This window comes from Hippocampus comes, unplaced genomic scaffold (genome assembly GCF_001891065.2).
Source record: "Hippocampus comes isolate QL1 unplaced genomic scaffold, H_comes_QL1_v1.1 scaffold150, whole genome shotgun sequence".
In the NCBI taxonomy this organism is placed as follows: domain Eukaryota; kingdom Metazoa; phylum Chordata; class Actinopteri; order Syngnathiformes; family Syngnathidae; genus Hippocampus; species Hippocampus comes.
Genome location: NW_017805496.1, coordinates 1627213 through 1652911, shown reverse-complemented (window position 1 = coordinate 1652911; position 25699 = coordinate 1627213). Strand labels below are relative to the sequence as shown.

Below are 25699 nucleotides of genomic sequence, written 5' to 3'. Positions count from 1 at the left end.
GGGCTTGACGTGTGTCACGCGTAACACAGACGGATGTAACGGAGAATCCGGTAGTTTTTCAAAATAAAACATCTTTCGTCTTCCGAAATAAATAAAACGGAATTAAGGCAAGTTCTTTCGGTGCGGCCCGGTACCAAATACCCGGCGGACCGGTACCGGTCCGCGGACCGGCGGTTGGGGACCCCTGGGCTAGTTGACAGTCAATGCCAGGGCTCAACTCAAGGTGAGAACAACATTGCCGTGCTGGAGCAAACTTCGTTACTCTCACAAACTAGCTCTGCTTGATTTTTTTTTTTTTTTCCCGGCGCTCATGGATGTCATCAAGTGGGCCTGTGAATGACTTCAAGATGGGCATGACGACAGAACAGCGGAAGATTCCAAAAGAATCCTTTGAGGAGTACATGAAAGTATGGCGGAGAGTCTGTTGGACACCGGGGGAATTACTTTGAAGTTTGTTACAGCAGACTTGGAAATTTTCTGACAAATCTTGTATGTCCATTTCTGAATGAGCCTTATGAGCTGTGCCTGACAAGTAAATGTGTCGTGACCAAGAAAAAAAACAAAAAAATCTGGATAGTTACAGCACATTGCGTACAGTGGCAATGGTGAACTTTTTGAAGGAATCCCAAATGAGGTCTGTTCTTCGATGCAATTTATAACATTGCTGTTGTAGGACAAACTGAAATCGTAACAGATCGAAACACAATATACAGACCCTCTTTGCTCGTCAAGAATCGAGCTGGAATGAAACGTTGGTATAAAAAGCCGTTCTTGACTAATTTTACTTCAATTCCCAACTACTGAGGTTATTCTGAAGCTTGTGTTGATTATCTTTTTGTCTTTAGCCATCACCAAATGACAATGACAAAAGTAACTTCATACTCAGTAGCCCCATCCGTCCATCCATACATCCGTCCATCCATCATCCATCCATCCCCATATCAGACTTTACATTATTGAGCTGGAGCCTCCCCAGCAGAGTTTGGGACAGTACATACTGGAGCACAGGGAACCAAACCACACTCATATTTACACCCATGGGTAATTACAAGTCTTCAATTAAAACCAAAGAGGCATATTTTTAAAATGTGTGGGGAGCCTAAATATGCCAGGAACACCCTTCAAGCACGTGCAAACGCCACACAGAAAATGAGAACGATAAATGTTCAATACTCGCCTTCTGAAAAGTTTTTTTTTTTTTTTTTGGCTAGTCTCAAAACAAAATGACTCCCAGTGCTGGGTGGGTTGAGTGGTGCTTATGCGTCTCGATTTGAGACACTTGTCGGTGGATGATATTTGCTTGACTCCATGTGTGTTTTCAAAAATCCCGACACACGAGTTGCCTTCCAATTTGTCTACTTTCTCTTCTACAATTTCCTTTTTTTTTTTTTTTTTTTTTTTTTTTTTTTTGTGCCTCCCCCCGGACATACAGTGCATGTGGGCTTGCTCACCGTCATTGTTCAAAAGGTATTGTTCTCCGTGCCTTTGTGTTGGTATCATTTGCCGGCCAGATACGTCTGCCAGCGCTGATCCGTTGTCCAGCAGCGTGCCACACAAAACAAGGCGTCAATTAGGCAGCCTGTCGCAGAGTGTGGTGACGTGATCGCGTGGGGCCGGCCTCTGCCTCGGCACCTGTCCCCAACATCCTTTGATGGGCTGTAACTTAACCCCCGTTCGTCTCAGCCGCTGCTAAAAATAGCCGGATGCACACAGGTCGGCCTCGGCTAATGATCGCTTTTTTACAGGTCAAACTGAAAGAGTGAGGACAAGCGTGGACAGATTGTGAGGCGTGTTTGGAAGTGACACAAATCCCGCGAGAGTGGCTGAAAATAGCCGATCCCAAATCAGTGAAGTCCCCGCTGGATGTTGACACTCCATCGCTGTCGTTATGACGTCATTTGACAATGTTTGAGTTCATTTGCATTGGTGTGGAAGTGCCCTGCATTGTAGCTCGATAAGGAAAATAAGACAAAACGCATTTGAGTATGTTAAGGTGCACAGCCTCTTCTTGTTTACACGACAGAGCATACTTTCTCGTGCTATTGAATGAAAAAGTGAAAAGTGATTGATGAGAGTGTACATTTGACAGGCGTGTTAGTGAAATTGATTCATGCTGTGCTGCAAGATGCAATTGTTCAACATGTTTATTTTTACACACAAACACACAGTCAAATTTAAAAAAAAACGCAGAATCATTAATGAGGAATTTAATGCTGATTGACAGTGAATTGAACAAGTACATGTTTTTGTACAAATAATAGACAATTGCCTATTTTACATCAATAGTTAATCCTCCGAATAAATTACAACAGTAAAGGGGAGACAAAAAAAAAACATTTGCCGTAGTCAACACCCATTCACATATGATTCATCGATGTTGACAGGGATGAAGCGGGAGTAAATATTGTGGTGTTGCAAAGAAGAAAAAAAAAATCTGTTAATCTGCCCGCAAACTTCATGGTTGAAAAGAACCGCAGCTAATTAACAGCACACCAGTACAGGAATATATTTTAATATTGATCTCCTTCTATCCCCGGAGCATTGTCTGCAAAATGTGTGAGTGCAAGTGTGCGTGCGTGCAGGCAAGAGTATGATTATGAATATTTTAAGAGCACATTTAACATGGCGAAGCCGGAGCAGGCTCGGTGAAGGATTTGTGCCGACTCTTCAGCTAATGACCTCAGGCGCTTCCAGCAAAGCTTCTTCATATTTTAAAGAAAGTCGATAAAGCTGCGGCCCAGTCAGCAGCATGAAGATTCATACAGACGCCACGGGGACCCTGGAAAAAAAAAAAAATTAAAAACGCGCGTGTCTAACAATCCGTCCCGCGGTTTAGCGGAGTAACCGAGATCTCGGCCTCAAATGCAAAGTAGTCAGTGAACACGTAGATGAGATCAATTCTGAACACGCGTCTCTTCCCTCTCAAATCAATGTACAAACACACTTTTTGCTGCCCGCAGTTCCTTCAGGCCCCTCCGCGTGCACAAACAGATGCATCGCACCAAACTCCAAAGCAAAGGAACCCAAACATGAAATCCCTCAGCAGTACAAGATTACACTCTGTTTTGCTTCCGTCCGTCACTCCGTTTGCCAAAAGAGAACACAAATCGATGCACCTTAAAATACATTTTGCCTCTCTCCACAAAAGCAGTTTTTTTTTTGGTCCCCATTTTAAACTATTGCTGCGGTTTGTGTTTTCTTATGCAGATGTGACGAATCCTCTCAATGCAAGGTCAGCCATTGTGCAGAATCCACCCAAATGGCTCCGTCTTTCCAATTTGTCTTCACGTTGCGAGTGACACTTTCCTGTCTGCCTTTCACACAGCGCCGAGGGACCAGCCAAGGCATTCATTCACTTGAATGGAAAAACTGCAAACAATTAACAAATGCCAAAAGGTGTGGAAGAGGACAAATTATATTAAATGTATTCCGGTGTTGTGGCAGGCAATCTGTCCTTCCTTTGAGGCTTTTCGGGCATCACAAAAAGATTCATATCTACTGATTGAAAAAAAAAGGCATCACATATTTCATCAGATTTTATATGTGTGTGTGTATATATATATATATATATATATATAAAAGGTCAGAGCGAAAAGTATCACATGTGTTTTGACTGGCAGGGGGGTTGGGCAGTAGGTGAGTTGGCGTCACTCAGTGAATGACCAATCGTACAGTGGTAAGCTCAGTCCTCCCTGCGAGGCGAGACAGCATATGGCATTGTCTCCAAGAGAACCACACGGCACCTCGGCAGCAGTGGTGGGAGTGCATGTGGGCGTCTGTACCCACAGACAAAAGACGTTCAATAGAAACTGCGCAATATGAACCGGGCGTGAATATGAAATGGTCTTTGAGAAATGAACTCGTCTTTGAGAAACCGTGTGAGTATCAGGCGCGGTTTGAACAGAGCCAAATAAAGAAAAAAAATCATGTCAAATCAAAGCAAAGGGACTCACGCAAAAGCGGCGAGCTGATTGAGACTCAAGCAATGGAAGTCCCGGTCGTCTGCCCGGCAGAAGAGTTTCCATTTCCTTGCGTGGGAGTTAAAAGCGAACACGGAGAATCGATGAGGCTTTAATGGAAAGCCATCAGGAAATTCTGTAGCTTATTAGAGCCAGAAGGCCAGGAAGCCCGGCAGCATTTAGTTAGGGCGAGTTACCTTAAGACTACCGTTGAATCAACTTTATTCCGTCCATTTGACCACATCGCCGGCCTCTGTTATCCGCAGACCAAGTAAATCGGAATAACACGTTGCAGGCAAATAATCTGGATTTAGAAAGCATTCCCACTCTCTTGTTCCTGAGATTTGATCGTAAACTGAATGAAAAAGCTGCCGGCAAACATATCTGCTCCCTAAGCTGTTGGAAAGCAAAATTCTGTGCCAACCCAAACAATTCAGACCCGCAGCATATAGCCACTTCAAATCCTCTGGCAGACATCTATCTCTCTCTCTCTCTCTCTCTCTCTCTCTCCTGAGGTGCCAAGAAAGAACCCCTGTATTTTGCTCGCTGAGCTGAAGCAAAACAAAATTTTGGTTAGGGTTACGTTGCGTCACTTTATATGGTCAACTGTACTTTGATATCACTCACCGCTGGTCTCAGCCACACCACTCGGTCCAAGTCGGAAGCACCAAGTAAATCCATGCCAATGGCGCTCCTATCAGGGGGGAACTTCTCATCGATGTATCTTACTCTTTGGACTAAACAGTACTGTTTAAGCTTTTGGAAGTCTTGGCTAAAGAAACTCTTGTCAAAACTCCCATGACCAACTTGCTTGTGACGAGCCTCCATGATGTTGAGGCATACACCTGGAGGAGGCATTGTTGTTGTGCCGAATATCTGCAGTAGGACATACAGAATAAGTGTGTCATTGGCAAAATTTTGCAGGCAACACTGAAGTGACTGTTACACTAATTAAGTTGCAAAGAGACAGAAAACATCCATTACATTCAGTAGTCGTAGGGGGATACATCTATCTCTCTCTCTCTCTCTCTCTCTCTCTCTCTCTCTCTCTCTCTCTCTCTCTCTCTCTCTCTAAGCCCACAATGAGAGGCTTGTTTAAGCAGCTCATCAGCAGCCTGGTACCCCATATGTGCCTCACACCCGACGATCCCCAGTGGCTTCCAGCTCTGTGCAGTGATACCATCTCATCTGCCAACACGGACCACTTGGAAAAAGCCCAATCCTTCCTTTGGTTTCTCTCGTCTGCCCTCCCTGGCTAATGTTATGATCTGGACAGATAGCAGAGTTCATTTCTGCCATATAAACAGACAGCACAACAGAGCTGAAAAAAAAAATCATGTGTTGAATGAACTCCATTTTATTTTATCCAGTGGTTGCACAAATAAAATAATCTGGATCCAGATATATTTTTAAGTAGCTGTATGGCCTACTGTCAGAGATTTTCTCAGACAAAGTTAAAGAAATGACTTGGCACACAGGAAAATTGTCTTCAATATCGGCGGGAGGGGATCTCTGAGAGTGAACGACGGTAGTTGCTCCGATGATCACACTCTCGAGCTCCCTAACACCTACTTAAAAAAAAAAAAAAAAACTTATCTGGATCCAGATGATTTTATTGCAGGCAACCACTTGATGAACTAAAATTGAGTGAATTCAACAATTTTTTTTCAGTGTACAGTTTTTTTTTTTTTTTGTCAAAAAACGAAGGTGTGACTATTGCTGGCCATTTATGACAAATGTGGTGAGAAGCAGACAGACAGCGATGTAGGGTCGCCCAGTGTCATATCGGCAGAGTGCGTCTGCAGGTCCCGCATGGCGGCAGTCCACTTATCCCCCTGCCACCGCACATATGTTCGGGACATGGAACAGTTGGACGTGGCCTTTGGCTAAAATGGGTCAGGCAGACACAGATGGAGAAAAAAAAACAAAACTCCCACTGGGTCATTTTCAGATAACTTACACACTCGGGGAAAAAACGTGACAACATGCGTAAGAGTGTGATGGCGTGTCATTCAAAAGAGGTGCAGGATTTTTTTTTAAGGCTACTTTTGTTCTTTTCTCCTTCTGTCTGTGTACCGTAGCACATCTGATCTCAGTTACCTCCAACGAAGAGATCATTTTTTCCCATTGCTGTTTCACGGGGGGAAACGTTCACAGTAGAAGTATAAGTAGAAGTTCACGGGTTCATTTTTTCCCCCCACATTTGTTAAAATGGTCCTTTTTCGGAATAAATGAACATCCACATAAAAGTGTAAAATAAAAGCGTTCAGTGTGACTGTTCAGAACATGAAGGAGGTTTGCCCTCTGATCAGTGGCGTCCTGAAATTATGAAGACGGAACATCGGCGCAGAGGGCCAAGCTTAGACAATGTGTCGTTGAAGTATTTAGACCTTGGCCTTGAGCGTCACTTAACGCATTTCTGAAAAGATGAATGAAAAGAGAATGTATGAAATGCAGCTGGACGAGGAATCACAATTTCCGACACAAAAGGGAGGCCACAGAAAAGTTACATAACAATGGGCTGTTGATTAGCCTTCCTTTGCCTTTTCAAATGACAGTCATCGCAAATGACATGTCTCTTATGTGCACGTTTCGCAAAGATGCTGTTGGAAATTCTCCTTTGTAAACGGAGGCCGTCTTCGCACAAAGCCGCGACGCTCTTTCCTAGCAACCTGTGTGGTGGCACAGATGAAATGGATTCTCGACGAGCGTCCTTGGTATGTCAAAAGGCCCATTAAGAAAACTGGTTGGAGTTGAGGACCATCCATATGTTTCATTATTCCTTTTAACATGATCATTTGTGTCAGTTGTAATGGTACATTATTTATTATTAAATATTATTATTATTTTTTTTTTTTTTGCGCAGGAGCAGCTCGTGGTGATCCAAAAATGCTTTGGTGTGGTACCCCTCTTCATGGTTTGTTCAGTCACACAGTGCATCGGGGGCGATTCTAGGATCAGAGGTTTAAATGTGCCGAGCTCCCGGCCAGGCAAGATAAAAAAGAAAAACTTTTAGTGGGTGCTGGCATTCATTTAAAAGGTGTTTGAGCACCCGCCAAAATTTCCTCGAAACGCCCATGCAGTGCATTCATAGCAGCATCGTCCATCTTTCACTTCAAAAGAAGCATCACCTGACACGCCGCACATCTTCCATGCCTTCGGACGTATGGGTGGACGTGCTCTGCGTGACAGTCATATGAATCTCTTGGATTAAAGTCAAGTTTGCAGCTGCAGCATTAGAATAATTCATCCGGTGCTTTTTTTTTTTTTTTACCCCGGAGGAGCCACAGGTAGTTGATGAAGTGGCAGTGCCAAGACTCCCAACTGGCGAAGACGAAGCGCAGCTGCCGGGAGTCAGCACGGCCAGATGCCGTTGCTGATGTACCATGTGTTCCGAGCGGGGCAACAGTGTGTTTGCGCGCGAGCCGGGTGGGAGGGAAGAGCGGGAGACGCTTGCCAAGACATTCTCACGCTGATGCCAACCTGACACATGCTCGGGTAGTCCCCGTGGTTCACGATACCATATCAGCCTCTCTCCTGAATCTGTAGGGGGTCCTCTCTTCCTTAGATGCGGTCCTCTGCCAAGATGGAAGCTGGCACCTGCGCACCGCCATCCTGCCCGACGGCAGCTAGATTGTTTTGGGTGGTCTTCGTCGCGTGATGTGTTGGCAGCAGGCCATTGCAGCTTTACTTGGTATGATCATGTCAGTGTAACCTTTACCAGCCATTCTTACAGCATCATGTCAACTCATACATAAATATATATACACATCTAATCTCCGGTCATGCCAACACATCCTCCTGTTGTTTAAACGAGCATCTTGATGGCTGTGATTCCCGAGCCCGCAAGCAAAAAATATGGCTGACTTCCAGGAAACAAATCCCAAAACATTAGTCGTTTGTTCACAGCATCCAATCATTCTGAGGTTGTATCCTTGTAAAATTCATCACCCTCATCTCCGGTAGAATTAATTGAGAGGAAAAATATCAGGCGTTGTCGAGAAACAATGTTACTTATATCGTAGCATAGCATCCTCTTGAATCGCAATTCCTCACAAATAGGACGGAAGGGCTGGTCTTTGACGATACTATTCCTGAAAGCAGAGGGGTTCTCTGATACAAAGGCTCCACATTCATTAGGAACATGCCATCATCGTCTGCGGTGTAGGGGGTTTGTGAGGCAAGTGAAAACTTTTTGAACACTTGCCATGTCTGTACCATTCTGTTATCCGAGGCCCTCGACTGCCAGCTGGCGGCAGAATGTGCCCACTTGCACAGTGATGCCAAGCTAGTTGGCACACTGAAATGTGATGTAAAGCCAAACGTGTGTGTTTGCGGTGGCTACATATATGCAATACTCACCCCTCCCATATCCACCCCAACACCCCACACACACACTCTTCTGATTGGCACCACCTTTCTGCATCTGCTCTTCAGTAATGAGAGTTGATATTGACAGTATCAATCCCGCTTGAAATGTCATAAAGTAAACGTTTGGGTTCAATTGTAATAATGGAAAAAAAATGTAAAGATGTTGGGGAAATGAAATAAATGAATTAATGTTGACCTCAACGGTTGAGTGTTCCTATGGGGAATTATGAAATATTTTTCATGATAAAATATTAATACAACAATAGTGAAAGTATGAACAAGTGTAAATACTACTCAATCATTTTTTAAACTGCAATTTTCGAAGACTGCCTTGCCTACTTTGCGGTAGCACAATGCAGAAAGCGCTGAATGGCGCTAACACAAGGAGGAACTTCTAAGGTGCATGTTCGTGTTTCGTACCGGAACTGTAATCGGTTGCACCGTCCTTCACCATAAGCATACCGGCCGGCTTCTAGGTAAGGTGAAAATAAGATTGTACTGTACGAGGTGGCATGTAAATAGACAAGTTTTGTCAAGCAAAGGTAGATTACACTTTGAAAATCAACTAATGTCATCTTGAAAGGACGATACTACTCTCAATTAATAAAGCATAATCGATCACTATATGAAGCTTTTTTTCCTTTATGTACAGCTTTAGGTATTGAATGCATGTCACTCGGTTGTTTGGCTCTGCATGCACTTGGGAAAAAAGGTGTTTACCCGATGTGTGAAATGATGAATATTAACATTTTGTGCTCTAGCACCATGTCAGAAATCTGTGTAGCCCCAATTAAGCCCCTCAAGTATTTTATTTGATATTCTAATATATATTTCAAAATTATTTTCTCAGTTCCCGGTATTGGTCAGGCCCCCTTTTACCTTGGTGAGAGACAAAATCCTGGAGGCTTTCCTGTCCCACTGAATATGCATGTTAGATTAATTGAAACAACCTTCAATGTGAATGCTTATTTGTCTCTTTGTGCCCGCAGATTGACTGGTTAACTGGGATATGCTCACCTGTGACCCAAGTGAGGATTGCACAAGACATTGAAATATGCAGATGCAAGTATGCAGTAGACATAAATATTTGTCTTTTATAATTTTATAAAAGATGATTTAATATATATTACAGTATACACATTAACATGTGTCTCAACAATAAGGACATCTAACACTCTTGTTTTGTTCTATTTGCTCAGTTGAGGAGGAGACCCCTGCGTTATTGACCCATGAGGAAACTGCCCACCAAATTCAAAAGCTGATTCCTGATCTTCATATCTTTAAGAAAGAGAAGATGTCATCCATCGTGAATTTTAAAGTCTGAACGTTCTAAGGGAATTAAATCAACCATGTTGTCAAGATGTGTCACTGCATGCTACGCTCTGAAGCGGAAATGTTGCTGGAAAGCCAATGTTGACATTGATTATTGGTCTTCCAATCCAACCCGATGGTTTTTGGTAAAAGTAGTCCAGAAGAAAGCTCATACGTGGACGAGAGAATCATCGCCGAGGATAAACCAAAAACTGGTATATGCACGAGCTCCAGCATTTGGAGACAAAGTAGCCCTGATAGACAGTAGTGGAAGCCACAGCTACAAGCAACTGTATGCTAGCAGCTTGGGACTTGCGGGAAGAATCAACGCCACACTACACTCTGACTTAGGACGGCAAGAAGGTAAACCAATCTCCTTCCTGTGTGCAAATGATGCTTCCTATACGGTGGCCCAGTGGGCTATTTGGATGAGTGGTGGGACAGCGGTTCCATTATACAGAAAACACCCAGCCTCAGAACTAGAGTACATCGTCACAGACTCCCATAGCACACTGCTGGTGGCGGGGCACCCCTATGCTGAAATCCTGGAGCCCTTGGCACAGAAACTGGGTCTGCCTTGCCTAACTCTTCCCCCCACTTCCATACTCGGCACTTTAAACAATAGTAACAGTCAAGACATGGAGGAGGCCAGCACGGACTGGAAAGAGCGACCAGCCATGATCATCTACACGAGCGGTACGACTGGGAGGCCCAAGGGTGTTCTTCATACGCACAGCAGCATCCAAGCCATGGTAAATCATTTCTTTTTGTCACTTTCGGTATTCTAATTTAAGTTTGTCCTTGGTATTAAATGGCGGTGTCTATCTCATTTACTGTAGTAAATCTTTTCCATCACGGACGGCCGCTGCATTTGATTCTTGCTCTTTGCTTCCGATGGACATCCAATGATGATCCCATTTCCAAAATGGCTGCCCTTTCCAAAATGGCTGCCCTTTCTGGTAATTCAATGCAGGAGACTGTGAGACGCACATTAGCTTCATGTTAATGAGCGTTTATGTTCAAGTAGGTATAAGGCCTTGGTAACTCTTTAAGAAGCACATCACAGTGTTTCTAAACCTTTATTGAGCCAAGGCTGATATTTTACATTCGAAAAAAACAAGATATGCATATACTGTACTGTATGTATTTTCTGTCATCTAGTGGAAGAGCATTTAACCGTTCAGCCCGTCACTATACATCAGTGGCACAGATCGACACTTTATTTTTATAAATTAATCATTTTATTTTCAAACGAAATTCGATCATTTAACTCATCCATCTCACACTTCAGAGGTTGTGGGTTCTAATCCGAGCTCCAGCATTTCTGCTTGGTGTTTGGATGTTCTCTCCATGCCTGCGTGGGTGATTTAGTTTTCTCCAACATTCCAAAAACATGCACGGTAGCTTAAATGAAGACGTGTGTCGGCGTGAATGTGAGTGTAGATGCCCGTTTGTCCTGCGGTTGGCTGGCAACTAGCTCGGGGTGTACACCGCCTCTCACCCGAGTTCAGCCGGGGCAATGGATAAGTGGGTCAGAAAATAGATGGAGCGATGGATGGATAATTTCTCGCGCACACCGGTGGGGAATCACTGCCGTATTGAACCACTGCAGATCATTCTCTCAAATAGGACAATGAAAATCTCATCACGCCCTGATGTCTTTCAATCCATATTCATATGACTAGCAAAAATAAAAGTGTGCAGCACCACTATTTGAAGCCATTGGGCTTTTCAGATAATTAACTAGTGACTATTTTTATGCAAGTATTTAAGAAAAAAATGATAGCCCTCAAATAGTCATTTTTAATTTTGAGCCTTTCTACAGGATGTGTCAGGCATGAAGGAGAGTTCCACTTCATTACGCCATTAATTCAAAACATGTTTTTAAATTCAAGAACTGTGTAGACATCTTCACATCACCTCCAACACACACACGCTCGCTCTTTGATTAGCATAATTCCTCTTTTGTTCCAGTCTAGCTTTCTTAATTAGCTCTAATTTATGCCATTAAAGATCTCACAAAGATTTGGCTGTATACATTTTCAAGTCAAATTGACCCACTTGTCCATTAGCGTGGAAAATCAAATCATTCCGAATGATGTCATTTGTCTCCGCTCGATCTGTGATGAGTTTTTTTTTTTTTCCTTGGAACGCAACAAATTCAAGCTATTAAAGTTCCTAGAAAAGTTCATGTTTTAAATTAAGGATGATATCGTAATTGTCAGTAGACTTTTTTTTTTTGTGGTGCAGCCGAACATATCTGAGCAAATGAAAGAAAAGGGCTTCACTTACGAGATCTTATGGGAAGTAAAACTGGTTCCTCGTAAAAACACTTGCACACTTTGTACAAAATTTCAGAGTGGGGAATTGGTGAGGTCTGACGTCGGATGAGAGAATCACGTGACATTTACATACTGATTGCCGAATTAATTGATGGAGTGGTGCAGTAAGTGTTGGGGGGGGACCCCTGACTTTTCCATATTAATACATCCGTGTGTCTTCCATTTTCCTTCGCACATCTCTCCGCCTGAGTTGAAGCACTCACACACTCACCTTCGCTACAGTAAAGTGTTTGCTAATTTCCAAACCGTATTCGTTGGGGTGCACATTCCCTGTTTTTGTTTTTCTTGGTTTTTTTTTTTGTTTTTGTTTTTTTGCGACACTGAGCAACGAACAGCATTTGCCAATTCGGCAGAGTTGCTCGTTCACCACCACTGGTGGGCATTGTTCAGATGAGAATGCCCAACAAGACAAAACAATGATTCACCATCTAATCCGAACAACATCGACCTGATTATATTAACGGCAGGCGGTATTATTTCTCTGCCCCCCTCGTGTCATGCTAATCATGCTAATTATGTTTATCAGCCGCGTCAGGATTCAAAACAAGGATGAACAGCATGTTTTGATGCTGCTGTTATGTATGATCTATTCCATCTGGAAGGAAGTCTGCCATTTGACCAATCATCCTCATTGTGGGCCTTCTCAGGTCCAATGTCTGGTCTCCGAGTGGGCGTGGTCCCAGGATGACGTCATACTCCACACGCTGCCGCTCCACCATGTCCACGGCATCGTCAACAAGCTGCTCTGTCCTCTCTGGGTTGGCGCCACTTGCGTCATGCTGCCTGAATTCCATCCTCAAAAGGTTGAGACAGCGCTTGCTTACTCACAACTTTGTTTTTTTTTTTTTTTTTTTCAGGGGCGGCAAAAGTAGTCATAGATATTAGCTAAAAACAAAAAACAAACAAAAGACTGTCAAAAGCAGGTGTCCTGATTGAACTTCTTTGCTTAAGTAATCATACAAAAATTTTTGTACTTTGTTAGTTACCACCGCTGCTGTCTTGGTATTCTCACCAGGCCTGAGTGCTTCAACTCTCACCACATATTTTCCTTTTTTTTTTAGGTTTATGTGGTTATCAGTGTCTCTCGTTCTCCGTTGGACTTTTCTTCCTCACCTCTCTTCATGTCCTCTTCCTCTCTTCTCTGTCAGTCCCCTCCTCTCATCCCTCTCTCGTTGTCCGACTAAGTGTTTTGGGCCCGGTGATTAATTGCCCTGTGTGGCTTTTGTATCTGACCAGTGGCGACTCACGGTAAGAGCTTAAGCAGCGGATCAATCGATGAGCTGACATTGAAGAATGATGCTGCTCGTTTGGCCCTGAGACGGGGGGGGTTGCGAGGTGTGTGGGTGTGTGTCTTTGGGAATACAAAAGGAGTGACGATTGGACTGTTTTCCAACATATAGCACTCGACGTTTCAGAGGACCTCAAGAGCTTTTAATGGCTGTGAGCATAGATGGGAGGCGAAGACCCATGAAGGACACTCGGATCTGTCAGAAAGCCATTGCGACACTCTCGTCGCCATCAGTATTCGACTGTTATCCCTGACCTTGTGAAGCGGACCACAAAGCCCATTCCCGGGGAAAGAAAAAAAAAAAGAAAAGAAAAAAGGCTTCATTGTCCTTCTCCTCAAGTTGGAGTTGCTTGATGAAATGCTCAAGAGTCGCTTTGTTTTATCCCTCAAGTTCTCTGAAGGGTAAACCAGGCGGTACTTTTTCAAAGATACTCGTACAGTCCTCGAGAGGTACAAAATGTTCCTGCCGTCGACACCGCGCTGCAGAGAGGGCAGACTGTTTTTAACTGAATGTCTTGCTCCAAATTGGCTATTAGGAATATTGGTGTTACGTCTCTGGCTCTTTTCGGGATATTTCCGAGCAGAAAGTGATTTACTGACGCATTGACATTTTAACAGTTTTAACGCTACACAATTACCAAATGGGAGGAATAACGAGAATATGGCCGCAATCATTGAGTGCTTCCATTGTCACCAAATCTACTGACTGCTTAATTTAATCTTCATAATCAATTTATAGATGGAGCCGTAAAATGTTAGAACATATTGGAAAAGTGTCCATCATCATTTCAGACCAATCCAAGGTTAATTCTGCCAATTGTCTTTTTGGTGGAAAGCCAAATTTGATTTGTTTTGAATACATTGAAAGCAACGGCGGCATGTTAGCACGTCCGCCTTGCAGTACAAAGGTGCGGGGTTTGATTCCGGGTCCGGGCCTTCCTGTGTGGAATTGGCGAGTTCTCCCCGCGCCTGCGTGGGTTTTTTCCGGGTACTCCGGTTTCCTCCCACATTCCCAAAAACATGCATTCCAGGTTAATGGAACACTCCAAATTGTCCCCAGGTGTGATTGTGAGCGTGAATGGTTGCTTGTCTATGCGTGCCCTGCGATTGGCTGGCGACAGGTTCAGGTTGTCCCCCGCCTACTGCCCGAAGACAGCTGGGATAGGCTCCGGCTACCCCCGCGACCCTTGTGAGCATAAACGGTATTATGTGTTATTTGTTTTACTTCAACATGACTGGCATGGACGCAACAGTTACTTCACTTTTGTTGTTGTTTCTCCAAATCCTTCTTGCATAGCTACCAACTACCGGGATTTGACATAATTTAACATGCTTGACGCATACGCATATTGGTCTTATGGCCATACAGGGTAAATTGAATGGAGGATATTTGACTGTAAAACGACTATAGTTGGTCCCAGTGGAAACAGACGAAAATATCCACTTGGCAAACATGTGAGCCAGCGTCCACTGACAGCTTTCAATGCATCTCGGATGCTTACGGAGTCATTTTATGCGAAAAGCCGGCATTTGTATTTCATTCCTACCTTGAGCGCCTGTCCCCGGCAGCTCAGCGAGGTGCTCAGCATGCAACCCGTGCATTTCGCTTCCCGCTGCATCCTTGTCCCTGAGGTGGAGGCCAGTTCTTTGACGGACATAAATTGCCTTCCTCTCCCGTTCCGAGTGGACTTGGCGGAAGCGCTCGACTGGACTTGACGGACAGCCGCCCGCAGTGGTCAAGTCAGAGCCGGTTAATAATTCGCCAGTCACTATCTACCGGAAGCAGGCACACCCTCCTGTTTAGAGGAGCTTGTAATATGACCGTTACAAGAAAGCAAATGTGAGAGATGATCAAAAATATAGAGGGACTGATTAGAATGTTGTTATCAAGTCTCAATTGTGTCATCTTCACTTTATGATTTGTGAAAATTGGGTCCAACACACACAAATTTACTTTTTTTTTTTTGTGATTGTAGCCTACAACGTTGTAGGTAGATCGTAGTGCAATTTTATACTAGTGTACTCTATTTTATGACCACAGGAAATGAGCTTATGACTGCATTTTCATCCGCAAATACGTTTGCTCCTATTTGATCGCACAGCTTTCGTCACGTTTAAGTCCAGTGAGTGAAAAACGGCTCGGTGAAATTGGACGGCTCGGTGCAAAGGTGTGATGCTATTGACGTGATGCACGTGCGTGTGTTTCGGTGAGTGGCCGAGCGGTTTGCGATGACGGTGAGCAGAGATGGGGGAAGATGAAGGGGGAGGAGGTACAGAAGAATAAGTGTAGTACTTCGGTCAATTGAAGTCGAATTAATCGAGACGAAGTGAGGATAAGTTGACAGGGAGACACTTGGGGAGGAGCATTTGTCTCCTCAGGAGAGGTAGAGGAGACGGACTTAAAGAAGATGCCGCTCACCTGCCGTCTCGTCGGCTCTGATGCGACGCATGGAGCGAGCTAAAAGGAGCCGGGTGGATCCTGGATCCTTTCCATTGTTTTGTCCTTGATGAGTGTGATTTGAAGAACACTTATCGACTCTTTTACTCCAGCCCCCCGTTTCCGATCACAAATGTGTGTTTGCAGAATGAACAAGGGCATGCATTGCCTCTCCTATGGAGCCGAAAAGCAACATTTGTCAAAAGGGAGCCGCATCGGAAAGGCCCTGCGACTGGCCAGCGTGTCAGTTGTGCCCCGCAGCAGTCGGCTGTTTTCCTCTCTCTGACCTTTTCAAACGCCGCCTTTCCCTTTTTTTCCGCCTTGACAGCTTCAGTATGAGGCCACTTTCCTCCGCCGCAGCCTCCCATTTGCATCAAATAAACGACACAAAAAAGGCATTTTTATTTTTTAATGGCATGCAAATGTGGATGTAACCGTTTATACAGTATTTGTATTGGTCCTGTCCATCAGGGTCCTTATCGCCGCCATCCTTCTGCCCTCTTCAGGCAGAAGCCAAGTTCATCTCCCTGCTTCCCCCACCCCCTCCCTTTCTTCCCAGGTATGGGAGATGCTGCTGAGCTCCAAAGCTCCTCGGGTGACTGTTTTTATGGCCGTGCCAACCATCTACTCCAAACTAATCCAGTATTATGACCAGCACTTTACTCAGCCGCATGTCAAGGACTTTGTCAAAGCGGTGTGCAAAGAGAGAATCAGGTAATGGGCTTTGACATCAACAACAGTGCATATAGATTGGGTACTACTGCGTGGGTAGTTTGCAGTTGACCCTGCTTTACAGTGAAATAAGCGAACCAAAACACTGTCATGATGATACAATGCACTTCAACAGAGCATTATCTTTTTTTTTTTTTAAATACAGCCCTTGTATTGTTTTTAAATAGAGGATGTATCTAACTAAAGTTGTGGCTTGTGAGCTCTGGTTTTAAGGGACAATATATATAGTCTGATTTCATGCTTTAATTCCATGCTTTGAAGATCACTCGCAGTCCGGCATCTGAATATCAGGTGAGTGTGACAGTTTGAAACGCTGCCTGTCTCGCTTCAGGCTGATGGTTTCCGGCTCTGCCGCTCTCCCGCTGCCCACTCTGCAGCGCTGGGAGGACATCACGGGGCACACGCTGCTGGAACGCTACGGCATGACCGAGATCGGGATGGCACTCTCCAACCCTCTGAAAGGCCGCCGCATTCCAGGTCAGGGCTTTAGACGGACTTTTTTTCTACTCGCAATTCTTTTTTTTTTTGTAATCGCAATCCCACAAAAGTGTTCTCAAAAGTACTGTATTGGTGCTTAAAAATGAGCCGTGTCAAGAGTGTTGGTTCAGACTTTTGAACATATCGAGCCATCGCTTAACTTTAAAGAAGCTGTCTGTTGTTGCTATCATCTTTTTATCTGCAGCTAATTCCGCTCCATACCTCATAAGAAATATTTGGTACGGGTGGATCCTGGATCCTTTCCATTGTTTTGTCCTTGATGAGTGTGATTTGAAGAACACTTATCGACTCTTTTACTCCAGCCCCCCGTTTCCGATCACAAATGTGTGTTTGCAGAATGAACAAGGGCATGCATTGCCTCTCCTATGGAGCCGAAAAGCAACATTTGTCAAAAGGGAGCCGCATCGGAAAGGCCCTGCGACTGGCCAGCGTGTCAGTTGTGCCCCGCAGCAGTCGGCTGTTTTCCTCTCTCTGACCTTTTCAAACGCCGCCTTTCCCTTTTTTTCCGCCTTGACAGCTTCAGTATGAGGCCACTTTCCTCCGCCGCAGCCTCCCATTTGCATCAAATAAACGACACAAAAAAGGCATTTTTATTTTTTAATGGCATGCAAATGTGGATGTAACCGTTTATACAGTATTTGTATTGGTCCTGTCCATCAGGGTCCTTATCGCCGCCATCCTTCTGCCCTCTTCAGGCAGAAGCCAAGTTCATCTCCCTGCTTCCCCCACCCCCTCCCTTTCTTCCCAGGTATGGGAGATGCTCCTGAGCTCCAAAGCTCCTCGGGTGACTGTTTTTATGGCCGTGCCAACCATCTACTCCAAACTAATCCAGTATTATGACCAGCACTTTACTCAGCCGCATGTCAAGGACTTTGTCAAAGCGGTGTGCAAAGAGAGAATCAGGTAATGGGCTTTGACATCAACAACAGTGCATATAGATTGGGTACTACTGCGTGGGTAGTTTGCAGTTGACCCTGCTTTACAGTGAAATAAGCGAACCAAAACACTGTCATGATGATACAATGCACTTCAACAGAGCATTATCTTTTTTTTTTTTTAAATACAGCCCTTGTATTGTTTTTAAATAGAGGATGTATCTAACTAAAGTTGTGGCTTGTGAGCTCTGGTTTTAAGGGACAATATATATAGTCTGATTTCATGCTTTAATTCCATGCTTTGAAGATCACTCGCAGTCCGGCATCTGAATATCAGGTGAGTGTGACAGTTTGAAACGCTGCCTGTCTCGCTTCAGGCTGATGGTTTCCGGCTCTGCCGCTCTCCCGCTGCCCACTCTGCAGCGCTGGGAGGACATCACGGGGCACACGCTGCTGGAACGCTACGGCATGACCGAGATCGGGATGGCACTCTCCAACCCTCTGAAAGGCCGCCGCATTCCAGGTCAGGGCTTTAGACGGACTTTTTTTCCACTCACAATTCTTTTTTTTTTTGTAATCGCAATCCCACAAAAGTGTTCTCAAAAGTACTGTATTGGTGCTTAAAAATGAGCCGTGTCAAGAGTGTTGGTTCAGACTTTTGAACATATCGAGCCATCGCTTAACTTTAAAGAAGCTGTCTGTTGTTGCTATCATCTTTTTATCTGCAGCTAATTCCGCTCCATACCTCATAAGAAATATTTGGTACAAAGGTAGAGACTAGAGACACTAATACCACCCCCACCCTTGAAAGGCTGGTTGCAATGGTGTACCATTGAGAATTAGGTTGCCTGGGCACCCAAATTGGTGTCGATCGAGTAGGTCACCTTGATGTGTCCAAAACAACAAACAGAAGGTTCACATTAAAAAGATAATAATAATAAATAATCATAATAATAATAAAATTGACTGGTACGCTATGTTGAAAAAATATGTTCCATCGAGATGTTGCTCGGCTCTTTTCCTGTCATTGTGGTCAAGGTAAATATTTTTGGTTCGGGAATATGTGTGGGGAGTATTGTTTTAAATTCTCGGCAATTCCACGGAATAAAAGCAGGACAACATTTTTTTTTTTTAGTCTTTATAAGGATGGTGCACGGTCTTATTCATAATGGGTACATGAACTGCTGTCATTGTGGCGCTTATACTCTGCAGCAAGTCGAAGTGGAGAAGTGGAACCCTTCACACGTTTTCATGTGACGTGTTTGATCCACAGTCGGGTAAAATTTCATGATCCCACGTTGATATTTCCCTCAAACATACACAATAAAAGCAAAGTCTTGAAATGAGGTCAGATCAGAAACCCCCCCGCCCCCACCACCATCCCCTCTCCTTTCTCTTCTTCTTCAACATCTCTTCCTCTCCTGCCTCCACCTTGTCCTCTCCTTTTTCATCCCGCCATTCCCTGGCCACCTTTCCCGCTGACAGGTAAACCTAATTAGCCTTGCAGGTTGTCTGGTGTCTTTATGGAGGGGGTGGGGGGGGGGGTTGCTTTTGTTTGTCGGTCGTGCGTTGTTTGGCATCCACCGAACAGCCCGTGTTTGATTCCTCTCAGGTGATTATTAGGAGGAGTTTTAAGAGACGTGCGCTTTGCTGTCGACGCTTCGGCGGTCGATGCTGCACAGTCACAGGAGCGTACGCAGGTGTGCGTCTAAACAGGCATGGATTGGTGCATGTTGGAGTGGGGCTGTTACTTTTTTGTCTTGAAGTACAAAGTAGGTTAAAGTAGATCAATAGCAACCTGAATAAGCGGATGGGGGGGGGCGGACATTCTCTGTGGTTGTATATTTTCACACAGCTTTTCCTTTTCTTTTTCGTCCCCTGAAAACAAAACAGACACATTTTATTGACAGAAGGTTTTTTTTTTTGTTTTTTTGTTTTTTTTTTTTAAATACACTTTCCTGAATGTGGGGCATCTATTTGTCTGGCCTATTTATGTTGCGCATCTTACAGTTTCAGAGCATTCTAGATCAACAGCAGTACATGATTCTAGGTCATACTGCCCTTGCAAAGATGTAAATAAGGGAGATGCTTTGCATCTCATGAAAATATGGATGCGCCAATGTCTCACCTGTATTTCCCGATTGGTAAATGTTCATCTTGTGGCCACATCTCTTTCAAGGATGAATGTTTTTGCTTGATGTGAGATAAGAAAGCAGTCATCTGCTTTGTCATACATAGGCATGTTTGTGAAGTGTCCAATGTCGGCTTGCTCCAGTCCCCCACAACATAAACAACAATTATTGTTTGTGCTGCGTAAAATAATCACTTTGTTCATCTTCTCTAATTGTACCTTTTCTTCACTGCTATTGTGACCAGTGAAGGGCTGTTACTTCCATGCCTCAATTCTAAATACTGATAAAAACTGTTCAAAAGACTTGTTTGAATAAGACCCATGAGGAAGGCAAACGCGAGCAGGCTTTTTTTTTGGTCTGTTTGTTTGTTTGTACCATCCAAAATCATTGTTGTGTCAAGTCTAGCTAGAGCACATTCTGCTCTTTGAAATAAAGTCAGTTCCCTTTAGTCATTCAGTGCCAATGCGATTCTAGACGTCCTTGTCAATGAAGACCTACAGGAAGAAGCAAGCCAAAAGGAGCAATGCAAAATTAGAGCCCATGTAAAGTCCGGCTGGCATTGTGTGTCAGAGGAAGAATCTGTTGGGGCTTTGACTCATTTTTTGTTTTCAGTGTTTGCGGGTAAATGCTTGACTGTTGATGTCAAATAAGCCTTGTTGACTGTTGCATAGGTTTATCCCAAGTTCAGCAAACCATTTTGTGATCATTTATGCTCTGTGGATGAAGGTTTATATCATCCCAGAGGACAGCACTCTTTCTGCTGTGGCGTTCATGATGATCACTCTGATTTTCATTGGATGCAACTGCTAAGTCCCCCCCGCCCCCAATTTGCCATGTCCACCACCTTCGGGATTTTGCACGAAACAGATCACAAATTCATTTGGAGCATTTTAACATTTTGCATCTCACATGAGAGGTCAATCAGGACCAAAAATAGAATTGCCTCTTCAATTATGTCGAATGAAGAGCTGTTATTTGAAAAGATTTTACAACACTTCAATTTAACAACTTTCCTACTACAGTAGGTCGAGTAAAACTCCATAAATGTGATTGCCCCTGAGTTGGAGGTGACGCAGGCAAACGGAGATGTCCATGACGATGCGCTTAATTCCTTGTGTGTGTTTACGTGTGCGTGTGTTTGTGTGTGTGTGACAGGAGCTGTGGGGTTGCCGCTGCCGGCTGTGGAAGTGCGCATTGTCACGAATAACATAACCAACACCACAATTGTGGAGGGAAACCACAGGGAGAGTCAGGTAGGTGATAACTGCTAGTAAAACCTAAACGATGGCCTATTTCCACTTTGTATTATAGGGACAGAAATATCGGAGTACAAGTACAGACAGCGCTTCCCTAATTATTATCTGAAAGATAAACTTTACGTCCGCGTTGGGAACAGCTCTGGGCGAGTGGGCCAAAATGTGTGTATTTATCTGTTTCGGTCTCTCATAGGTACGTCCTGGTCTGGACGGGAAGGAAGGGGAGCTGCTAGTTCGAGGTCCATCAGTCTTTAAGGAGTACTGGAACAAACCTCAAGACACCATCGAGTCTTTTACAGACGACGGCTGGTTCAAAACCGGTACCAAACTCTTTGTCTCGTCTCAATCTAGCCTCTGTCATCCTTCATGCTTTACATGTGCTATATTCTTGAGCTTGGTTGCTTACACACGCGCGCGGACAAGAAAACACGAGTTTCACAAAAAGGACGGAAAATAGATATCGAGTTGGAGGCTGAGAGCTTGGAGAAGGTTTGGGGGAGGGGCCGTTCAAATGAGTCAGCTATGACAAGGTGAGGATGACTATTGGACGATAGGAGCCCGAAAAGCGGCAACGAAGAAGTGATGGAGAGCAAAGCTGGGAGAGCGGGAGTGTGTTTAATTGGCTTTGCAGCCTGGAAGGGCAGAGATCCAGAGCACAGCACGCCGCTGTCACACTCCATTACAGCCACCGGCCACATAATGAGAGCCTGAGCAATCAGCTCCCCACAGACGGTCACTACCTCAAGCCACCCGTGTACGCACACACACACACACACACACACACACACACACACACACACACACAAAATATCACAGGTGGAATGGAATTCCGCAAAAAAAGTCCTGGAAAAAAAAAAAGTTGACTAACTGGAGAATGTCAGTTAACCAAGAATAACTAAGCAGAGGCAGGTCATTAAAAAAAGTCGGAACTTTCTGGCAGGACATACTCTGCTGCCCGTTCTGATGTGCACACAAGTCAATCGGCGTTTCCCCACCGTTGCCAAGTTGTGACCGACTTTCACAGAAGTTCAGAGCGAAGAGAAATGTATAGATTTTGAAACAATCTCTGAAAGCATATGTAGGGTCGGGGGTGTGGGGGGGGGGGGGTTCAAATGGCATTCCGTTCAAGCGCGGTCAAATCAAATGCATTCATCCTGTTGGTCTCATCAAATTTCCTTATTTTCATTTTTTTCTTCATACTGCCCGTTCAAAAGAATGATTACCCGCGCACACAATTACATTTACAGATATATGGACGGGCTGTCCGCGCAGCAATTTGAAGATGGTCTACAGATCCAATTTCTTGCTCGTATAATTAAAGGAACGGCATCTGCTATAAATAGCCGGAGCTATAAATATCATTACATCCGTCCTTATCGTTTGCAGTGTGAAGGAGTGCTCCATGAGTGCACCGTAATCTTCATTCTGCATTCACGCCAGATGAAACTTTGCTGGCTCCCCCCCGGGCCGAGCGAATGTGCATTGTATCAGATAAACCAGCAGAATTGTCACGCTCAAAGAAAAGACCTCATTGGCTGCAGAAAAATGAAAAATCATTGTTTTTGCACCAAGGCCCCAGCCAGCGAGATGAAGTCTTCGTCGAAAGGCGCTTCATCAAAGATGCTGGAATTTAAGGAGGAGTGTGAGAATTAAAATCAATAACTCCTCAGCTGGCTGAAGGTGTCTCCACTCGTATGAGTGGGCCTGCGGAGCTTGACTGGCATCTCTATAGGGAAGCTGTCGCTGCCTCCCCACCCCGCAAAAGTGTTTCGCTCTTTCCACTCAACCTCACAAACATCTTGAAGCACATTGATTCTTTCGTAGTTTTTTTTTTTTTAAACACCCCTTTTTTGTGCTCTTTGCTCGCGTCGCGGAGCAAAGTCCCCGATGACAGCTCATCTGTTTTCTGTCGTGCATGCCAGAGCTCCCCCCCTCCCTCCCCAAGAGCCCCCCCCACACCTCTCCTTCAGAAGAAGCTGCTAATGGTGCCATAAATAAATTGATGAACTTGTAAATAAGCAAGAGAGAGCGAGGATGACCCGTTAGCTCCACTTTGGATTTCAGTGTCGAATATCAGCTACTTGTTACTCGCAGGCGCTGAAAAAAAAGTTTGTGATATTGACTTGTTTGATATTTAGAAGCCAAATGTTGACAGTGGCCGAAAATTCTTGCTGTTTCATCTTGGTTACACTCTTTGATGCTACGTAGCCAGAGCCAGTCAACTATTTTCCAAATGAACTTTTATGGAGCAAAACCACCAAAAAGGCCGTGGCTTGATTTGGCTCATTTTTGCGGTTTCAATGGTTTCAATCTTTAAAGACATTTACAAACAGGAGTTCAAGACATTTAAATGCAAGGTAAAGAAATAAAAAAAATGGCTACCTAAAATGACATTTCAAAAAACACAGTGCAAGAACAATATTTTGGAAAATTTGAGTTGAAAAATACTTTGAAAGACCTTAATCATAAGTGTGAGGGGGGGGGGACAATTTTGAACCTAGAATTAAAAACAAACATCAGGTCCAAAATTGCACACACGGTGGCAAGTAAAATTCAACATAATTGGCCCAAAGTGTCTTGTTTTCTTTTTGGGGGGGGTGTCATCGTCATGTTTTCGACCTCCAGATTTGTGTGTTTGCCTCGATCAAACAGAAGCATGTAAACGGCCCTTAAGTAGTTTGCTCGATGAGCGTTGCAGATCTGAGACAGACATCAATCCTTAACTTGGGCTTGTTATCAACTTGTGAAGAGGCAGAGAGCAAGCAATCTCATCAGTAGCATTAGCATAAAGCAATTCAAGCTCCTTTAATTGCATTATATTAAACAAATTAGATCAGTCATCCAAGTGCAAAGTGCTGTTTTGTGTGGTATTAATTACCAAAAAAGGAGCTGTGACAAAAGTTAAGGATGATAAATAATGTCAGAGCTGAGATTTCGGCGCCTCGGCTGTCTGTTATTTATCCTCATTAACGCCTCCATCTTGGCTTTGGGGCTTTAATGTCGGACATTAATATTCATGTATGCTAAGTGTTTACAGTCCCCCTGAAAAGAGGCATGACTCGCATTTAGTCTGCGAGTCTTTGAGCAGATAAGGCTCTCCTCTTCGCATTAACGGAAGGCGCTCGGCTTGAACCCGCTGCTATTAGGTTCTGACGAATATCGCCAGCGACCGTGACTCCACTTGTGCGGCGTCAAAGCGGGATGTCATCCGGCTCACACTCGGCCAGTGTGAACAAGTGCGGCGCTCCTCCCAAATAGCACTTGGAGTGTCGGCTGTTGTGTTTGCATGTGGGTTTCCCTGATGTGGCAATGACCGTTGACACTTTGCGTGATCGTCTTGACAAAGGCAGGGTAGTCATGGCGACGGCCCAACCCCAGGAGTGTACAATGTTTTGGCGAATGGATTTATACACACACACATATATATATGACCATATATCATAATAAGGCTCCCTGATCCGGTCAAGGCTGCTTGTTTTCGATTTTAAGTCAATCCTAAATGAAGATGATTTTCGTGTCTCACCACTGCGGCCGAGGCGCGTTGAAGTCTAAAACTGTTCTCAAGCCTTTTGTTCAAGTTTTGGCTTCAGGTTGGCATGAAAAGGCAACACCTGAAGCCATCTGTGCTTTTGTCGCTACAACGTGACCTTTCCGAGTTGTTCTACTGCCGTGTGACCAAGCACGGTATGAAATATTCATCCCTGAAGCTCGTGCTCGTGGTTCTCCATTTTACTGCGTCTGTGAGCTGCAGCCAGATAAGCCAAATACCGTTCCGATGGAAATTGGGCGAATGTCCGGTTCCGCTATTTTTCAGTGAGCACCGCCGAGTTTTCTCTGCGTGATGATACACCCGCGTTTTGCCCTTACCTGCGTGACGCACATCTCTCATTTCCAAGCTGTTGCTGGAATGAAGTTTCCTGGAGTAAAGTGCAACTTTGGATGCCCTCCATTTTCTGTTGAAAGTCTTGATCTGTTTTTATTTCTTTTTCTTCCTCTCCACTGTTTGCCTTCACTTCCTTTAATGCCTCTGAATGAGATGAAAGCCCAGTGCAATTAGGCTTCTTATCGTTTTAATTAAGAAAGCCATTCGGCCATATCTTCGTCTGACGCCACGGCACATAATGGTGGGGAGGCTCTGATGCCTGAAGTTGTGTGTGCATGCGTGTGCGGCTGTTTGTTCGTGTCCGCGCGTGGGTGTGTGTGTGGGTGTGTGTTTACTGCCGGAACAGATAGTGTATGCTGGTGTTTGTGTGGCCCAGTAACACAGTTACCAACATTCCTGTCTTGCTTGCTTTTTTTCTTTTTTTGTTCATTCTTTTTATCAGCCAGTGTTCTCCAATCATAATTCCCACTTGTGCCACTCTCTGAACGTGCTGTTCTATTAAGTCCCCCCCCCCCCACCCTCTCACCCCAACACACACACATAGAGACACAAGGTCAAAGAGTCCCGGTGAAGTACTTCAAACTCAACACGAGTACTGTATGTTATGAGTGTTAG

General features: G+C 44.4%; 1 protein-coding gene and 1 long non-coding RNA gene across 5 annotated transcripts in view; one reads left to right on the top strand and one right to left on the bottom strand.

The window, feature by feature from the left end:
• Positions 1-2192: 2192 nt before the first annotated feature.
• On the bottom strand, positions 2193-15219 carry LOC109519730 (uncharacterized). Its single transcript, XR_002169016.1, has 2 exons — positions 14819-15219; positions 2193-2779 (listed from the first exon to the last, which is right to left on the bottom strand). It is a non-coding gene; the product is annotated as an uncharacterized LOC109519730 (long non-coding RNA).
• Positions 8710-25699, top strand: part of acsf3 (acyl-CoA synthetase family member 3) — a 22887-nt gene continuing 5897 nt past the window's right edge. The window contains exons 1-9 of one of the 4 annotated variants that reach the window (XM_019876433.1): positions 8733-8806; positions 9181-9213; positions 9320-9358; positions 9530-10393; positions 12631-12786; positions 16268-16422; positions 16772-16917; positions 21101-21198; positions 21395-21521. In XM_019876433.1, coding sequence (XP_019731992.1) covers positions 9680-10393; positions 12631-12786; positions 16268-16422; positions 16772-16917; positions 21101-21198; positions 21395-21521 — 1396 coding nt within the window. In that variant the 5' untranslated portion in view covers positions 8733-8806; positions 9181-9213; positions 9320-9358; positions 9530-9679. Of the gene's footprint in view, positions 8807-9180; positions 9214-9319; positions 9397-9529; positions 10394-12630; positions 12787-16267; positions 16423-16771; positions 16918-21100; positions 21199-21394; positions 21522-25699 lie in introns of all 4 variants that reach the window. The other 3 variants (XM_019876431.1, XM_019876432.1, XM_019876430.1) reach the window with 3 other exon arrangements.